The following is an 18504-nucleotide window of genomic DNA, read 5'->3' as shown; positions in this document are numbered from 1 at the left end:
CCTCCGACTTTATCTTCATGGGGTAAACTGGGCCGGAAGTTTGGACCCTCCCACCACAGCCCCCCTTTAACGTTGTCTGATTGGGCTGAAATTTGGAGGTTAAGCTTTCCTAGGGCCCGGGAGCTTATCCTCGAAATTTCAGCTCAATCCGATGACTCCTTCCCTGTTTTCAAAAAAACCAAATATAGCCACTTAAAGTTCATTTCTTTTTTTTCTTATCCACGCCTACAGGCCACAGTTGGCAACTGATCCGGGTGAATGAGGACTCATTCAAAGCAGAATTCGACCTGTCAGGGCCTTTTGATATTTTCAGACCGAAAAAATTATCCCCCGAATTTACATTTACGAAAAACCTCGTTTTCCTATAATAACCCATGTTAATTTTTCCCACCACAACCCCCCTTTAACGTTGTCTGATCGGGCTGAAATTTAGAGGATAAGCTTTCCTGCGGCGTAAGAGCTTATCCTCGAAATTTCAGCTCAATCTGATCACTCCTTCCCTGTTTTCCAAAAACCAAATATCAAGTTTTGTGGGAATTTGCTTGCGTCGAAAATAGATTCCATTTACTAAAAAACAATTACAATTGTGTCTCTTTAGTCCAGCGCTTGATACTCCAGACTGTCAGGCGGAAAACCCGGGTTCGATTCACCGTCAGAGCAAATTTTTTATATACCGAATTTAAACTTTAAAAAAGAAACTCAGTTTCTTTTTAAAATTATTTGAAAAAATTACGTTTTCTAAAGAGTTAAAGAGGCTGAGTTACAAGGTCGACCCTTAAAACGTAAAGGGATTAGGAGGCACAGTTGGGGGGCTGTTAAAAAGGCTGAGTCACAAGTTCGAACCTTAAAACATACAGGGATTAGGAGGCACCCTGTACGACGTGATTTGAGTATTCAGGAATTAAAAGCCTTAACACAAGAATGTTCAAGAGCGGGGATTTGGGGGCGGCAGGCCCCTAACTTTAACTCCTGACACGATCAGCTAACAGTTAGTCAAGCAATAATAAGTAATAAACTGTACAAAAACGTGCAGAAATTATTTGAAAAAACTACGTTTTCTAAAGAGTTAAAGAGGCTGAGTTACAAGGTCGAACCTTAAAACGTACAGCGATTAGGAGGCACAGTTGAGGGGCTGCCGCCCCCAAACCCCCGCTTTCGCAGCCTTTAAATAAAAAAATAATTTCTTTAAACTGAAAGTAAGGAGCGACATTAAATCTTAAAACGAACAGAAATTATTCCGTATATGAAAGGGGCTGTGCCCTCCTCAACGCCTCGCTCTTTACGCTAAAGTTTTTATTGTTAAAAAAAAAGAGTTGTAAGAAAGTCAAACTTTAGCGTAAAGAGCGAGGCGTTGAGGAAGGTACAGCCCCTTTCATATACGGAATAATTTCTGTTCGTTTTAAGATTTAATGTCGCTCCTTACTTTCAGTTTAAAGAAATTTTTTTATTTAAAGGCTGCGAAAGCGGGGTTTGGGGCGGCAGCCCCAACTTGCCTCTAATCCTGTACGTTTTAAGGTTCGACCTTGTAACTCAGCCTCTTTAACTCTTTAGAATACGTAGTTTTTTCAAATAATTTCTGCACTTTTTACAGTTTATTACTTATTATTGCTTGACTAACTGTTAGTGATCGTGTCAGGAGTTAAAGGGCTGCCGCCCCAACCCGCTCTTCAACATTCTTGTGTTAAGGCTTTTAATTCCTGAATGCTCAAATCACGTCGTACAGGGTGCCTCCTAATCCCTGTACGTTTTAAGGTTAGACCTTGTAACTCAGCCTCTTTAACTCTTTAGAAAACGTAGTTTTTTTCAAATAATTACCTAAATAAACTGACTGAATTGAGCTACTATACTTGGCAAGCTCATTCGTGAACCATATTTTAGTCTGCAATCTTATCAGATTTACAATAACAGACCTAGGTGAGCCACAGTTTCTCAAAATTTTCAGACAAAATTTTGCCTTATCACATGCTTCACAAAGTGTTGGGTTCTTTGACCACCCAATAGTTTCTGTCCCACTTTTAATACGCTTAATTAGGAACAGCCACAAGGTCGTAAACACGCAAAGAATGAATCAATTCGGCACAGTATGAATTTAGCTTCACTCTTGCATCACCTGGGTCTGCCCGAGCAGACTTACAAAGTAGATCATAGGGCACACGGATGTTGTCTAAGATTATATTAAACGACTCATTAAATTTTTTAAATAAAAGTTCAAATAGGGATAAAATCCTTTTAATAGACAGTGATGATGATAACAGTGATAGAAATTCACAAAAATAACAGATATTTCGGTAAAATATACAGTGACCGTCATCAGTAGTAAAACTCTGTTTTACTACTGATGACAGTCACTATATATGTGACCGAAATATCTGGTATTTTTGTGAATTTCTATCACTGTCATCATCGTCACTGTCTATTAAAAGGATTTTTATCCCTATTTGAACTTTTATTTATCGTCATGGAAAGGCAGTGTGGTCTCCGAAATTATCTACGTTAAATTTTTTAACATTAACCCTAGACCATTTCGGTAACTTAATCCACCTTTTACTCAACTGGGCGCTGTCCGTATCTTGTGGTAAATGAGCCTGCAAGAAATATGCTCTAAACTTGAGTGGGAGATGGTCAGACGTAAAGTTATTATCCATAACAAGCGCAGAAGGAATATTAACAGATTGGATTGCTAAAACAAGGTCTAAGTTGGACTTATTTTTAGAGTTATGAATGTATGTGTAATTTTTCACTTTTGGCTCTGACGCATACATCATCACTCATAATACCAAGTAAAACACTTCTGGGACTTGACACCGCGTGGTCGTCGGATTCCAGGTTGCAGTTGAAGTCACCTACTATAATACAACAAAATGTTTCATGACAAGCCTTTTCCAGGCATTTAGAAAGTTTAGACACACTAATTGCGTAGTGACGTTCTGATTTATTGTCCCGGTAGTCAGTGGAAAGATAGATATTAATTATAGCCACGTTTTTTACTCTAATAGCAAGGTAGTAATCTTCCGAATCCTAAAGGTCAGAGCATTGGATTGATCGAACGTACATTACTAAACCACCTGAAGGACGACCACAATCTTTTGTTTGCTTTGCAGGCACAGGATATATATTGTAACAAGGGGAAAGATTCAACAAGTTTATGCCCAGCTCCATAGTAAAATGCTCTTACAGGCATATTATGTCGCACTCACGAATAAAATCAAGGACGACAGTGGATCGGTTTATAGAGTTCCCATTCGTATTCCAAGATGTCAGACTACGTGATGTCGGGGATTTTTCGGTCATGACCTAGCAGAGGTTGGCTTCTGTTTAGTAACGGGACAATTTACGCTGTAGCATGCGCGACTGTTTTTCTTACATACTACCCAAAACATATCACCAGTGCATGGATTGGATTTGCTGGACGCCTGGTCAGTTGCTCCACAGCGACCACAAATGGCAGTATTATTACGATTGTCCGCAAGGTGGCCTTCGGTGTGACAAGAGAAGCATCTTCTTGGCAAAAACTTGGCAATATTCATCAACAGGAAGTAATTCGTAATCAATTTTGGCTCCATGTTCAAGGAAGGAGTCCAAGTCAGCGTGGGTATCGAAGTAAACTTTGTTATAGCGTGAGCTTTCGATTCTGACTGCTTTGTAAGCTCTGGGGATAAGGTGCAACATATCTTGTTCCTCCGTTTCAACGTGAATTCGTTTCGCTACCCCAATAAAGTTTGGAGCCCTTAGTGGCGCATTTATCGTGGGTTGCTTGCCTTCTATGTGGTCAACGAGAGCTTCAGGAGTATCTCTAGACTAAACTATAAGTTTCCAGTCGTCTTTGCTCTTACGTAGTTCACTAATTTGAGAAGGATTTGAACAAACTGAATCGACAATGGACTTACGAGCACTGGGGGTGTTGAGTGATCCTTGTAAGTTCTTGAGTAAAACTGCATAAGATGGAGCCTCGGATTCTAATGCATTAAATTTCAAGGGCCAAGAAATAGGTTTGTTATTGTTTGATTCTGCTAAACTATCAATTTTCCGGCCTAGGTCGTTTACTTTCACAGCCAGAGCAGCCCCTACTAAATCGTTGAAAGTGAGAACAGAGCAAAGATACTCAATTAAGAATTTTGGCATTGGCTTCTTTTCTTTATCCCGAACGTGTAACCATTTATAAATTTCTGTAACATTGTCTTCACATTTCTAACGAGCCTGCTCATAAACTGGAACTAATCGTGCAACATTTCTTTCGCTGTAATTACGTCGTCTTTACTAAAGAAGCTTGTTGTTTTACCAACAATTAACTCAACCTTCAAACCCTCTGTCATTGATCGATATATAAAGTTCAGAACAGGGCTTAAAATTAATCCAGTCATGGTAACAGAAAATTGTCTAATTGATCCTTATTCCTTTCATGCCGTCATACTAAATGGGGAAGATTAGGCTGAAGTTGTTTCTGTTGTGAATTTATTGTTGAATAAGCAAACTCTGATTGTTTTAACTGGTTAAGTGGAAACCAGTCATTCTTTAGGAACCCCGTAAGCCGTAATTCATTCTTTAAACATTATATAAAAAAATGAATTCACTCGTTGATGACTTCAATTTGCTTTATGTAGTCTTTGTTAATAGTAGATACTATGTTGTAAAATCAGCTTAAAACATAAGGTATAGAACAGATGAAGAAGGTTTACCTTTCTTTTGTAAGTATAGGTAAAACTGGGATTCAGCGGATTGCAAATTTTGAATTTTTACAACCTAAGCGTTTTCGAATTCATGCAATAAATTTTGGTGATGTATTCTCGCATTTGAATTAGATAACACCGACAAATATGAGCATTGCCAGTATTTCTATTTCTACACTTTTACTGCAGATCTACAGAATTTTATTTGTGCCTATGGATAAAAGAATGGAATTACAGAATTTATGGAATACCTATGGAAAAACTGGAAACTTCATTCTCACTCTTTCTTTATTATATTTCACCAAATAACCAGAGAATTCTAGTGCAAGTTTAAATTTTTGGTTTGTTGTCCAGGTTTTTCATGCCCAAATTTTGCTACAGTCGTATCTGCACGTTTTTAAGTCTGTGGTATTTAGCATTCAGAATTTTTATTATAAAGTGTTTTTTGCTAGCCAGCAAATGAAAGGAGTTTCAAATCTAAGGAAATTCCAACCTTGTAACTGTAAAGCGGCTTCCCACGGCGTCAATAAAGTTAATATAGCTGTCCACAAAGTTAGTAAACCGTTTTCCTCGCATAACTTTGTTGAATTTATTGCAGTCAGAAAAAAGTTAAACTTTATTTAACTTTTTCAAGAAAATCCACAAAGTTCAACCAATTGCAGAAGACGTGTGGAACATTTCAAATAAACAACATACAAATTAGTTTCTACAAATATAATCGTATATACTTGTTTAAATATTTAGCTTGGTAAAAGAAAAAGAATATTTTCATTTACTATTAAAGGGAAAAAATGATTAAAAAGATTTTTTTTCAGCTCCATGTCTGAGTATCTCAGTTACTTTCTATGAAAAACTGCTGTTAAGTCAAAAAGATGAAATCCTTGTGTAAATGAGACAAACTTTATGGTTCGTACTTTCATGACAAACTTTATTAACTTTATTGACGCCGTGGGAGCCCCGCATAAGCCTTTGGGACGAAAAAGCTGCCAGGTTTTGGCGATCATGTACTAAGACCACGAGACTGTTGCGCTAACTATTGGCTTATGGATAACTTGACCAAATCCAAAACGCCGTCAACGGATTTTCTACGGAAAACTTCCGACGTTTAAATTTTTTCTCCTGTATGATTTCTTTTATGATTAGATAAAATGGTACTTGTAGTAAAATATTTCTCACAAATATCACATTTGAAAGGTTTTTCTCCAGTATGAGTTCTTTGATGAACAGATAAATTGGAACTTGAAGTAAAATATTTCTTACAAATATCACATTCAAAAGGTTTTTCCCTAGTATGAGTTCTCTGATGATAAGATAAACCGGTACTTGAAGTAAAACGTTTCTCACATACATCACATTTGAAAAGTTTTTCTCCTGTATGAGTTCTTTGATGATTAGACAAATTGGAACTTGAAGTAAAATATTTTTTCACAAATACCACATTCAAAAGGTTTGTCTCCAGTATGAGTTCTTTGATGAACAGATAGATGAGTTTTTGCGCGGAATGTTTTCTTACAAATATCACATTCAAAAGGTTTTTCTCCTGTATGATTTCTTTTATGATTAGATAAAACGGTACTTGTAGTAAAATATTTCTTACAAATATCACATTTGAAAGGTTTTTCTCCAGTATGAGTTCTTTGATGAACAGATAAATTGGAACTTGAAGTAAAATATTTCTTACAAATATCACATTCAGAAGGTTTTTCACTGGTATGAGTTCTCTGATGATAAGATAAACCGGTACTTGAAGTAAAACGTTTCTTACATACATTACAATTAAACAGTTTTTCTCCTGTATGAATTCTTTGATGATTAGACAAATTGGAACCTGAAGTAATAGATTTATTACAAATACCACATTCAAAAGGTTTTTCTCTAGTATTAGTTCTTTGATGAATAGATAGATGAGTTTTTGCGCGGAATTTTTTCTTACAAATATCACATTCAAAAGGTTTTTCTCCTGTATGAGTTCTTTGATGAATAACTAGACTGACTCTTTGGCTGAATATTTTCTCACATATTTCACATTCGAAAGGTTTTTCTCCTGTATGAGTTATTTTATGAACAGATAAAACGCCATTTGTAACAAAACATTTCTCACATATATCACATTTAAAAGGTTTTTCTCCAGTATGAGTTCTCTGATGAATAAATAGATAGGCTTTTCGGTGGAATGTTTTCTCACATACATCACATTCAAACGGTTTTTTTCCAGTATGAGTTCTTTGATGACGAGATAAACTAACACTTTTAGTAAATCGTTTATTACATGTATCACATTCGAAAGGTCTTTTTCCAGTATGAGACGCCTCATTTTTTCCCACATAATTTTCATCAAATTCATAAATGTGACTTGGCATCTCATTTTGACAGCTCAGATTCATTTCCTTTTTTAGACATAAGCTTGAAAGACCAGGCATGCTAGGTAATCCGTGTTCTTGTTTATTCATGTCATTATCAGAGGATGCTGCAAGAAGGAATATTTATATAATATAGAATTCGCTAAAAATCCGAACGCTTGATTTTTTTTTTCTTCTTTCAACTCTTTTTCAATTTAGCATAAAACTCAGCTTTAAAAATTTTTAGCCTTACACAGTTATAATCAAATAATCTCAAATAAATCTTATCTTGTTGTTTAATTTATAAAATTCAATCTGAGGCACCATTATTGTAACAGTTCGGATTCTTTATTCCGGAATTCTTTAATTCGGAATTCGGGTTGTATATCAATTTACTTAATAGTGGCTTTGTCTAAAAAAAACATAGTTGTACTGTAATATCTATGAACTACGTTAGCCCCCTAATTTTATACATAATGTAGTTTCTTCAAATAGCTAAATTATATTTATCTCTGTAAAATTCTTTAGATTTTGGTCATACAATAAAACATTTTGAATAATTCGAAACTATATCCAAAGTTTGTTAAGGATGGTAAAAGCAATCAAGGGTTTATCTTATGAGCAAATCCACAATGTCTGGTCCAAACTCTTTTTAGTTAGAAACTCCAAAGAAGAACTTGCTTTATATTTTCATTATATCTTGGTATATTTTTCAAATAGATAGAAGGTGGACCTCGTAGGTAGCATGTGGTAGGTAGGAAAAGTGTGACTTCCTCTCTTTGGTTACTATCACAAATGAATTACATAGTTGTTTTTTTTGTAAAAAAAAAAGGCTTTTCCGGTGGTCAAATGACAAATAAAATAGAATTGACTGATCTGGCGTCTATAGAAATGATAATTTATTTAGAGTGATAGTTGTAAGAAATCCGATCGGTAAAAACACCAAGTGGGTTTTGCCAACCAGCACACTCGAAGTGCGTTTTGATTTAATTTAAAAAAAATTAGTTTTAAAAATTTCGTTTTTTTTTAACAAGAAAACACCTCTAAAAACCGAACCGAAAAATAGTTTATATATATTTTATTACTGTTTTCACGAGTCGGAAAAAATTTCGGGGAGAGTTTTTGTGTTGATTTAAACTCGGTGTGAAGGTTGAGAAAGATGGGAGTTGGCTTCAAAATCCGTATTCAACTATTTATATTAAATATAATTTGACATATGACATTATTGGACTGGATCTGAGAAATTGGGAGGGACGATTTTTGGCATTATTGTACTTTGACTCGCATATTTACGTGATCTTTTAGAGTAGTGATTAGCATGTCTGCCTTATGCTTAGAATGTTTCTAGTCGATCCCCCCACGAAATACTTTTCTTACTGTTTTTGGGCGGGACAGGACAGGAGAAGCTCAAAAGGTAGTATGGGAGAATTTTTGTTGGAGGCGGGGAGGGGGCGAACAGGATGCATTAAAAAGCTAGATAGTCCTACTAGGCTATTACTTGTGGTAGCTCTTATTTTTAAGATACTGATTAGTGTTCAAATTTTATTTTGTGTTGTTGTGGATGTTACAAAAACAACAAAGGGCACTGTTTGAACTACGAATCCTTTTAAGTAAAGCGCAAAGTAAAGCGTATTTCTTACTGTTGGACTGACAGCTTCAGCTGGACTGACAGATTCAGAAAATCTTCAGTGGAGCTGGAATTATCTGGACAATTTTTTCGCAGGGGGAAATTGTCCGTGGGAGAAATTCTAATATGGGGTAAAATCGTTAACCATCCATGTGGGGCGAAACGATAAACAAGTCGACCTTGAACAAGGTCATTAGAGAAAATTGAAGGGAGGTGGTACTTCGTGGGAGGACGCAAAGGGTGAACCTATGAACAGATTGAGGCGGAGCTGGAGCGTGCTGCAATAAGTAGTAGTTGCCAAAGTTGCGAAAATTGCCAAATTGCAAGATCGTTCCCTTCAGGTCATTAAATTGAAAAAAAAGTTTTTTTTTAACTGAAAGTAAGTAACTATGTAAGAAAGTAACTATGAATTACATAGTTTTTTGTTTTTTTTTGTAAAAAAGGCTTTTTAGTTTTAGTTTAACTCTTTTTAGTTAGAAACTCTTTTTAGTTAGAAACTCCAAAGAAGAACTTGCTTTATATTTTCATTATATCTTGGTATATTTTTCAAATATATAGAAGGTGGACCTCGTAGGTAGCATGCGGTAGGTAGGAAAAGTGTGACTTCCTCTCTTTGGTTACCATCAAAAATGAATTACATAGTTTTTTTTTGTAAAAAAAAGGCTTTTCCGGTGGTCAAATGGCAAATAAAATTGACTGATCTGGCGTCTATAGAAATGCTACTTTATTTAGAGTGATAGTTGTAAGAAATCCGATCGGTAAAAACACCAAGTGAGTTTTGCCAACCAGCACACTCGAAGTGCGTTTTGATTTAATTAAAAAAAAATTAGTTTTTTTAAGCATAATGGGCAAATTGCATAACTGTGGTGGTTTGACCAACCCAATTACCCAAAAGATATAATTAATGAACCATTCAGCTATGCTTAACAAAATGGCTGTCTCAAAACTTTGATAGGAAGTGTCTGGAAAATTATGGTCTAAAGAAGCGAGGTGATTGTCCTACAATCACTTTTGACTATTAAAAAGGGTACAAGAACTTTTAATTTCCAGTCAAATTAGCTACTTCAAAATTTCAATGATATTACTAGCTATGATAGAGCAGCGCTGGCTATGATATTGCTTAAATGCCCTTTTAATTCTTGCAAGCACACAGTTTTTTCGTTTAAATGGAACTCTTCATAAATGTTCCCTAAAAGCTTTAACTTAATGACCTTTGTGTCAATAGTTACAGTACCTGTATAAGAAGTATTAGAGTATACAAATAGTGTCAAATCCACCACAACTTACCCTGAAAGATCTAACTTAATATTATATGCCGTTACTGAGGTATGGATTTGACACCCTTTTGAGAATCTACATGATCATAGTTCTTTTTCATTTAGTTCAACATCAGCCATAATATTCCTTGAAAGCTTAACGCTTTGGTTGTGTAGTAGCAATGGTAGTAGTAGCAGTATTGGGAGTATGCACATACCACCTTTGGTTTTCTTCAACATCCCCTTCAACACACGATGAAAGTTTCTACTTGATGCCATAAACCGTTTTGAAGTTTTGCCGATACGTCCTCTTGACAAACTATATGAGCATTGTGTGTTTCGATTTTTATGTGTTCAATACAGTTTTAATATTACCCAAGATTTGCGCCTTAATACCCTTAAACCTTAATTATAGTAGCAGTGGTAGTAGCCCAAGTAGTTACAGCAGTAGCAGTAGAATTTAGTATTAGTAGTCCTGGCTTTAGTAGCAGTAGCAGCAGTAATAATAATAGTAGCAGTAATTGGAGTAAGAGCAGTAGTATTATGATAAAAATATTGTCTTTTGGTTAGTTCAATATCCCCCACAAAAAACCTTGTAAGTTTTAACTTCACACACACAACTGTTTCAAATATATTGCTGATCTCCCCTTTTGACAACCTGCGTTCGCATGGTGTGTTGTGATTCAGTTTACCCGCCCCCCCCCCGTAAAAATTCCCTGAAAATTTTACCTTCACAACCTTAAGCATAATTGTAATAGTGGTCACAGTAGTAGTATTAGTACTTAATATAATTAGCCATTGTTATGACATTGTCTATATGTCGTTTTGATGACCTGTATATTCATATACTTCTTGAAATTTTTACCTTAATGCTTTTAGCCTTACAAGTGGTAGCCTTACAAGCTTGATTTTAGCCCTTCCGTTATGTTTGTAAGAATAACCCAGACAGAAGAAGAACCAGTTGAAGGAGCAGAAGCCCACTTAACTACGGCAGCAGGAATAGTGCTTGCAGTTTCTTGTTTTTCTCCAAGAAAGTTCAGCATTCTAACAGTGTCATTCAAAGGTTGTAATAGTATTTGACACATTAGGTATGAACCTAATGGTATGAATCAGATAGATTAAGAATAGGAAATTTTGGCCAGCTTTCATTGATTCTCAATCAAATTTCAAGCAAATCAACAATGTCACCAAAAAAAAGAGGCTTTGTGGGTTCCTCTACGTTTCTCCGCAGCATCTAATCCAAATACAATTTTACACTGATCCATCGTTTCTCAGGGGGATTCCTTACTAAAAAACTTTACTGCATACCTTATAACCGTATCTTTATCAATTTTGTTAATTAATTGTGTTTGAAAAAAGATCAATATGGAACATATACAAATTTTATCATCTATCACTGATGCCATACTTTGTATTCATCACATTTACCTTGTGTTCATCACAAGGTAATCACATTTACCTTGTGTCACATTTACCTTTATCACATTAAATCACATTTACCTTGTGTAAATGTTTTTTTCAGGTATGAGTTCTTTGATGACGAGACAAACTGGTACTTGCAGTAAACCGTTTATTACATTTGTCACATTCGAATGGTTTTTCTCCAGTATGAGTTCTTAGACGAATAGATAAATCGGAACGTGAAATAAAACATTTCTTACAAATATCACATTCAAAAGGTTTTTCTCCCGTATGAGTTCTTTGATGAATAGATAAATCGGAGCGTGAAGTAAAATATTTCTTACAAATATCACATTCAACAGGTTTATCTCCCGTATGAGTTCTTTGATGACGAAATAAATGGGAACTATGGGCAAAACATTTCTTACAAATATCAAACTTGAAAGGTGTTTCTCCCGTATGAGTTATTTGATGAACAACTAGACTGCCTCTTTGGCTGAATATAGTCTCACATATTTCACATTCGAAAGGTTTTTCTCCAGTATGAGTTATTTTATGAACAGATAAAACGCCATTTGTAACAAAACATTTCTTACAAATATCACATTCAAAAGGTTTCTCTCCAGTATGAGTTCTTTGATGAATAACTAGACTGACTCTTTGGCTGAATATTTTCTCACAAATTTCACATTTGAAAAGTTTTTCTCCTGTATGAGTTCTTTGATGAACAGATAAACTGTCATTTGAAACAAAACGTTTCTCACATACATCACATTTGAAAGGTTTTTCTCCTGTATGAATTCTTTGATGAACAGACAAATTTGAACTTGTAGTAAAATATTTTTTACAAATATCACATTCAAAAGGTTTTTCACTAGTATGAGTTCTATGATGATAATATAAACCGGTACTTGAAGTAAAACGTTTCTCACATACATCACATTTGAAAGGTTTCTCTCCAGTATGAGTTCTTTGATGAATAGAAAAACTGGAACTTGCAGTAAAAGATTTATTACAAATATCATATTCAAAAGGTTTTTCTCTAGTATGAGTACCTTGATGATAAGATAAACCCGTCCTTGAAGTAAAACATTTCTTACAAATATCACATTCAAAAGGTTTTTCTCCAGTATGAGATCTCTGATGACGAGATAAACTGCTATTTGTAGTAAAACATTTCTCACATACATCACATTTGAAAAGTTTTTCTCCAGTATGAGTTCTTTGATGAACAGATAAACTGCCATTTGAAACAAAACGTTTCTCACATACATCAAATTTGAAAGGTTTTTCTCCAGTATGAGTTCTCTGATGAATAAATAGATAGGCTTTTCGTTGGAATGTTTTCTCACATACATCACATTCAAACGGTTTTTCTCCTGTATGAATTCTTTGATGACGAGATAAACTAACACTTTTAGTAAATCGTTTATTACAGGTATCACATTCGAAAGGTCTTTTTCCAGTATGAGACGCCTCATTTTTTCCCACATAATTTTCATGCAAATTCATAAATGTGACTTGGCATCTCATTTTGACAGCTCAGATTCATTTCCTTTTTTAGACATAAGCTTGAAAGACCTGGCATGCTAGGTAATCCGTGTTCTTGTTTACTCATGTAATTATCAGAGGATGCTGCAAGAAGGAAAACTGATATAATATAGAATTCGCTAAAAATCCGAACACGTAATTTTTTTTTTCTTCTTTCAACTCTTTTTCAATTTAGCATACAACTCAGCTTTAAACATTTTTAGCCTTACACAGTTATCATAAAATCATCTCAAATAAATCTTATCTTGTTGTTTAATTTATAAAAGTCAATCTGAGGCACCATTCTTATAACAGTTCGGATTCTTTATTCCGGAACTCTTTAATTCGGAACTCGGGTTGTATACCAATTTACTTAATAGTGGCTTTGTCTAAAACAAACACAGTTGTACTGTAATATCTATGAACTACGTTAGGCCCCTAATTTTATAAATTAATGTAGTTTCTTCAAATAGCTAAATTATATTTATCTCTATAAAATTCTTTAGATTTTGGTCATACAATAAAACATTTTGAATAATTCGACACTATATCCGAAGTTTGTTAAGGATGGTAAAAGCAATCAAGGATTTATCTTATGAGCAAATCCAAAATGTCAGATCCAAACTCTTTTCAGTTAGAAACTCTAAAGAAGAACTTGTTTTATATTTTCATTATATCTTAGTATATTTTTTAAATATATAAAAGGTGGACCTCATAGGTAGCATGTGGTAGGTAGGAAAAGTGTGACTTCCTCTCTTTGGTTACCATCACAAATGAATGACATAGTTTTTTTTGTAAAAAAAAGGCTTTTCCGGTGGTCAAATGGCAAATAAAATAAAATTGAATGATCTGGCGTCTATAGAAATGCTACTTTATTTAGAGTGATAGTTGTAAGAAATCCGATCGGTAAAACACCAAGTGGGTTTTGCCAACCAGCACACTCGAAGTGCGTTTTGATTTGATTTTAAAGAAAAATTTAGTTTTTTTAAGCATAATGGGCAAATTGCATAACTGTGGGGGTTTGACCAACCCAATTACCCAAAAGATATAATTAATGAACCATTCAGCTATGCTTAACAAAATGGCTGTCTCAAAATTTTGATAGGAAGTGTCTGGAAAATTATGGGCTAAAGATGACACTCCCCATCCAGACACCGCCTGCTACGTACTGTCTCTGAACCTATCCTTATCTTGTCCCCCATCCGTTGTTCTACCTCCAGATACAAAAAAACCTTTTTCCCCTTCATTACTGATCAAATAAACCACTAGCTTTTTTTTTTTTTTTTTTTTTTTTTTTTTTTTTTTACTGGTGATACCCATGCTGGTGTCCGTTTGGCTCATCCGTTCCCACCCCTTTTTATATATTCTCTTTTAAACCTTTTCAACATTATTTTTATCTCAAATTTCTTTTTTGGTTTTGTTTTAATTTGTGCCTTTTTAACTTTCTTACATTTGACACTTTTTGTTTTTTAGACTAATGAATGGCTTTGCCTTTCTGATATTGTTGTTTTTGGCATTGTTTAGCCAGTTTTTTTAGTTGTTGTGCTATTTATGTCTTTTTTTATTATATGACCCTGAAATGCAAATTCGGCCCTTCGGGGTTTGTGATAGTCATTTTTCGAAATAAATATCTTATCTTATGAGAGGTGATTGCCCTCCAATTACTTTTGACTATTAAAAAGGGCACTAGAACTTTTAATTTCCAGTCGAATAAGCTCCTTCAAAATTTCACTGATATTGCTAGCTATGATAGAGCAGCGCTGGCTATGATATTGCTTAAATGCCTTTTTAGTGCCTGCATGCACACAGTTTTTTCGTTTAAATGGAACTCTTCATAAATGTTCCCTAAAAGCTTTAACTTAATGACCTTTGTGTCAATAGTTACAGTAACTGTATAAGTAGTATTAGAGTATAAACATAGTGTCAAATCCGCCACAACTTACACTGAAAGATCTAACTTAATATTATATGCCGTTACTGAGGTATGGATTTGCCACCCTTTTGAGAATCTATATCATCATAGTTCGTTTTCATTTAGTTCAACATCAGCCATAATATTCCTTGAAAGCTTAACGCTTTGGTTGTATAGTAGCAATAGTAGTAGTAGCAGTATTGGGAGTATGCACATAGCACCTTTGGTTTTCTTCAACATCCCCTTCAACACACGATGAAAGTTTCTACTTGATGTCACAAAAAAAGAGGCTTTGTGGGTTCCTCTACGTTTCTCCGCAGCATCTAATCCAAATACAATTTTACACTGATCCATCGTTTCTCAGGGGGATTCCTTACTAAAAAACTTTACTGCGTGCTTTATAACCGTATCTTTATCAATTTTGTTAATTAATTGTGTTTGAAAAAAGATCAATATGGAACATATACAAATTTTATCATCTATCACTGATGTCATACCTTGTATTCATCACATTTACCCATAAATGAGAGGCCAGAGAGGGTCAGTCAAGCAAAAAATAGTAATAATCAGTTATTTCACTTATTGGGAAACTTCTCTAACTGCTGAAGGTCACCGAATTAATTAAAGTTCAATGCACTAAATTAATATAAGTTCAAAGCGAGCTTTGAAATTCAATAAGTCGGAAAATAGGTGTTGTCACTTTGACATACATAATAATTTCTATCCGTTTTAAGTTTTATAGTTGCACCTTACTTTCAGTTGAAAAAAATCGTTTTTATTTAATAGTCTTAAAAGTACACCATTAGTAGTAGCATAATGTTGACTGTTACCAGCTTGCAGATATTTTTGGAATATAGTTAAGATTATCCAATAGTTAGTGAAAATATTCCAGGACATTCAAAGACCTGAAAGGATCCTTTTTTGAAATCCAGAGACCTCGTAAACATATAGAAGAAGAAGATTTTAAAATCGACCCGGAAGATTGAGCCTCATGTAAATTAGCCACTTCTTCGAAGACAGTGTTGCATTAAAATCAGGTAAAAGTAAGGCATTTCTAGAAGAGAATGATTAGAATACAGAGTTTTTACTCATCAACAACAACAGCAACCGTACAAGAAAATCGAAATATATTTTCTTGATTATTATCGCTTCTAATCAGTAGTTGTACCAAACCTATCCTGCTCAAGTCATCCTCAGGGCTATACTGTGGTGTTTATCCTTCCCATATTATAGTGCATACGTTTTTATATCATATTTTTTCCATTCTTATTTTATTTTTATTTTTGTTTCTAATGCTTTTTCAATTAGGAATTTTAAGTATGTCCTCCAAAAGAAAAACGTCCCCCCAGATCCCAAATCAAAGTCCATAGTGAAAGATACCCATCCTAGCTGGTCAAGCACATTATCTGAAAGTTCTAATGATGGCTCCGATTTGGAGAATAGGACAATGATAACTGTAGGTCCTAATGCAAACATAAATGATGATAATGGGTTTCAAGAGGTCCTCTCTAGAAGCTCTAAAAAAAGGAAAAAAATCTCCCCAATTAAAAGAATTTCCCCTCTCCCTGCACAAGATCCTCCCTCCGAAAACTTAGGAATTTACCTTAAAATTACTACCACTACCCCCTTTGAAATAAAATTGATCACTGAAATAAGAGTTGCAATTTTTAAACTGCTTAAATCAATGTTCTCTCTTAACATTAACCGTGATGGATCTCTGCTTATAGCTGTAGAAGATCAGAAATCAGCAGATACAATAATTAAACTTAAATCCCTTCAGAATATCCCAATTATTGCATCTAATTGGAACCCAAAACAATCACCAACAAAAATTGTAGTTTACAATGTTCCCCCAGAGATATCTACTCAGGAGTTAAAAGAAGGCCTCTCAGAAAGGGCTGGAAACACAATCCCAGTTGAGGATGTTACCCAACTTGGAAAACCTAATTCTACTGGCCTAAAAACTAGTAGATCCTTCTTATTCACACTAAAGGATAAAATTGATATCCCAGAAAAATTATTCCTATTTGGGCAAATCAAACCACACAAGGAATACAAACCTAAGCCTATTCAGTGTCAGAAGTGTTTCAAACTGGGACACACGACAAACAAATGCAATGAAATTCTCCAAGAGTGTAGTAATTGTAAATCTTTCCATCCTAAAGATCTGACAACTTGCAAAAACACCCAGCCTACATGCATCAATTGCAAAGGTCCTCATGAATCTACAAATAAATCATTATGCCCTGCATACAAGAAAAGAGCTCTAACACTCCAAATATCAACAGAGAATGCCATCCCATACCCCTTTGCAGCAATGGAAGCAAATGCTGCCCAACAATACCAAATAAAGCCTGTAATGAAACCAACCAAAACCCCCAAGTCAAATGCCCCAAATGCATCAAGCACCCCATATAAAACAACATCTTCTAAGCCCCCTAGCTCAAATCCCAATCAGAAGGAATCACCAAGCCAGCAAGCCTTGTTTTCCGGTGAGATGAGGCCAGCCTGGCCCTCCCTCCCAAGAAGAAACAAACCGGAAACACTACCAGGAATCAATCCCTTAACTAACAAACAGGATGCACTACCAAAAATGCAATCCCCAAATATATGCTTATTCATTCTAAACTGTAATGCAGTTCAGGCCATGAGCATACATCAACTACAGAAAATAAAAATTATTGCAGAATTGGCAAAAATCTACATCCCAGATGATATGCTCATTTAAGCAAAAAAAGATCTTGCTTTACTTTTAACAAAGCTGAACATTGATACACAGTCATATGAAGAATAAATCAACAACACAACATTTATCAATACTCCAATTGAATGTAAGATCACTCACAGAAAATAAGCTAAATGAACTAATATCATTTATGAATAATAATTCCATTAATATTGCTTGCCTCCAGGAAACTCATTTAACCCAAAATCAACAAATTAAGTCTCTGGGATACACTATCCTGAGAAAGGATAGATCTTCAGAGAGAATAGGAGGTTGTGTAGATTTATTAGTTAATAATTATATAAAATTTTGTTGCATCAATTTTCCAGATTTTGAAAATGATGTTGATGTAATTGGTATAAGTGTTTGGCTGAATAATTTAAAAACCTACATAATAAGCTTTTATAACCCTAATGGCCAAACTTCAGATGCCAAGGATTTCTTTAATTATATAAATAATTCTAATATGTTAAAAAACATCATTATTTGTGGTGATTTCAATGCCCACAGCCTTTTGTGGGGGAATAAACGAGCAAATAAAGCTGGTAAATTTATTGAGCATATGACTTCAAATAATAATGAATTAGCTGTTGCTACCCCTCCAAACCTAAATACATATTTTAACCCCAAAAGTGCCAAATTCTCCACAATTGACCTACAAATTGTGTCTTTAAATTTTTTGAAAAAAATTTACATAAATAAAATTGATAGTCTATGTACAGACCACTTTGCTATAGTTTGCTCCCTAAATGAACCTGCTGAAACTTCATCTCATACCTCCAAATATATCAACGCTAAAGCAAATTGGTCTATGTTCCAAAATAAGCTAAATGATGAAAGTACAAGTTTCACCCAACGTTCATGCATTTCTAACACAACAGTTGACACACATGCTGAAGCATTGACGTCTTTACTAATAAATGCAGCTAATCATGCTATCCCCAGGACAGCACCTAAGAAAAAATTCCCTTAACAAATTCCTAAAGCATGGTGGACAAATAAGTGCCTAAATAAATGGATGATAAAAAAGGCAGCTAGGACAGAATT

General features: G+C 34.7%; 1 protein-coding gene and 1 pseudogene across 1 annotated transcript; both read right to left on the bottom strand.

The window, feature by feature from the left end:
* Window positions 1-4557: 4557 nt before the first annotated feature.
* LOC148945693 (uncharacterized) lies at window positions 4558-7130 on the bottom strand (annotated as a pseudogene).
* On the bottom strand, window positions 7015-13938 carry LOC148945692 (uncharacterized). The gene is made up of 2 exons (XM_089098319.1): window positions 11318-13938; window positions 7015-7134 (listed from the first exon to the last, which is right to left on the bottom strand). The coding sequence occupies exon 1, from the start codon at window positions 12821-12823 to the stop codon at window positions 11408-11410; it is 1416 nt and encodes a 471-aa protein (XP_088954445.1). The 5' UTR covers window positions 12824-13938; the 3' UTR covers window positions 7015-7134; window positions 11318-11407.
* Window positions 13939-18504: the final 4566 nt, after the last annotated feature.

The sequence above is a fragment of the Artemia sp. Qi Xiang Cuo genome, chromosome 12 (genome assembly GCF_049724085.1).
Source record: "Artemia sp. Qi Xiang Cuo chromosome 12, ASM4972408v1, whole genome shotgun sequence".
NCBI classification, from domain to species: Eukaryota; Metazoa; Arthropoda; class Branchiopoda; order Anostraca; family Artemiidae; genus Artemia; species Artemia sp. Qi Xiang Cuo.
This window is presented reverse-complemented; position numbering and strand designations above follow the sequence as displayed.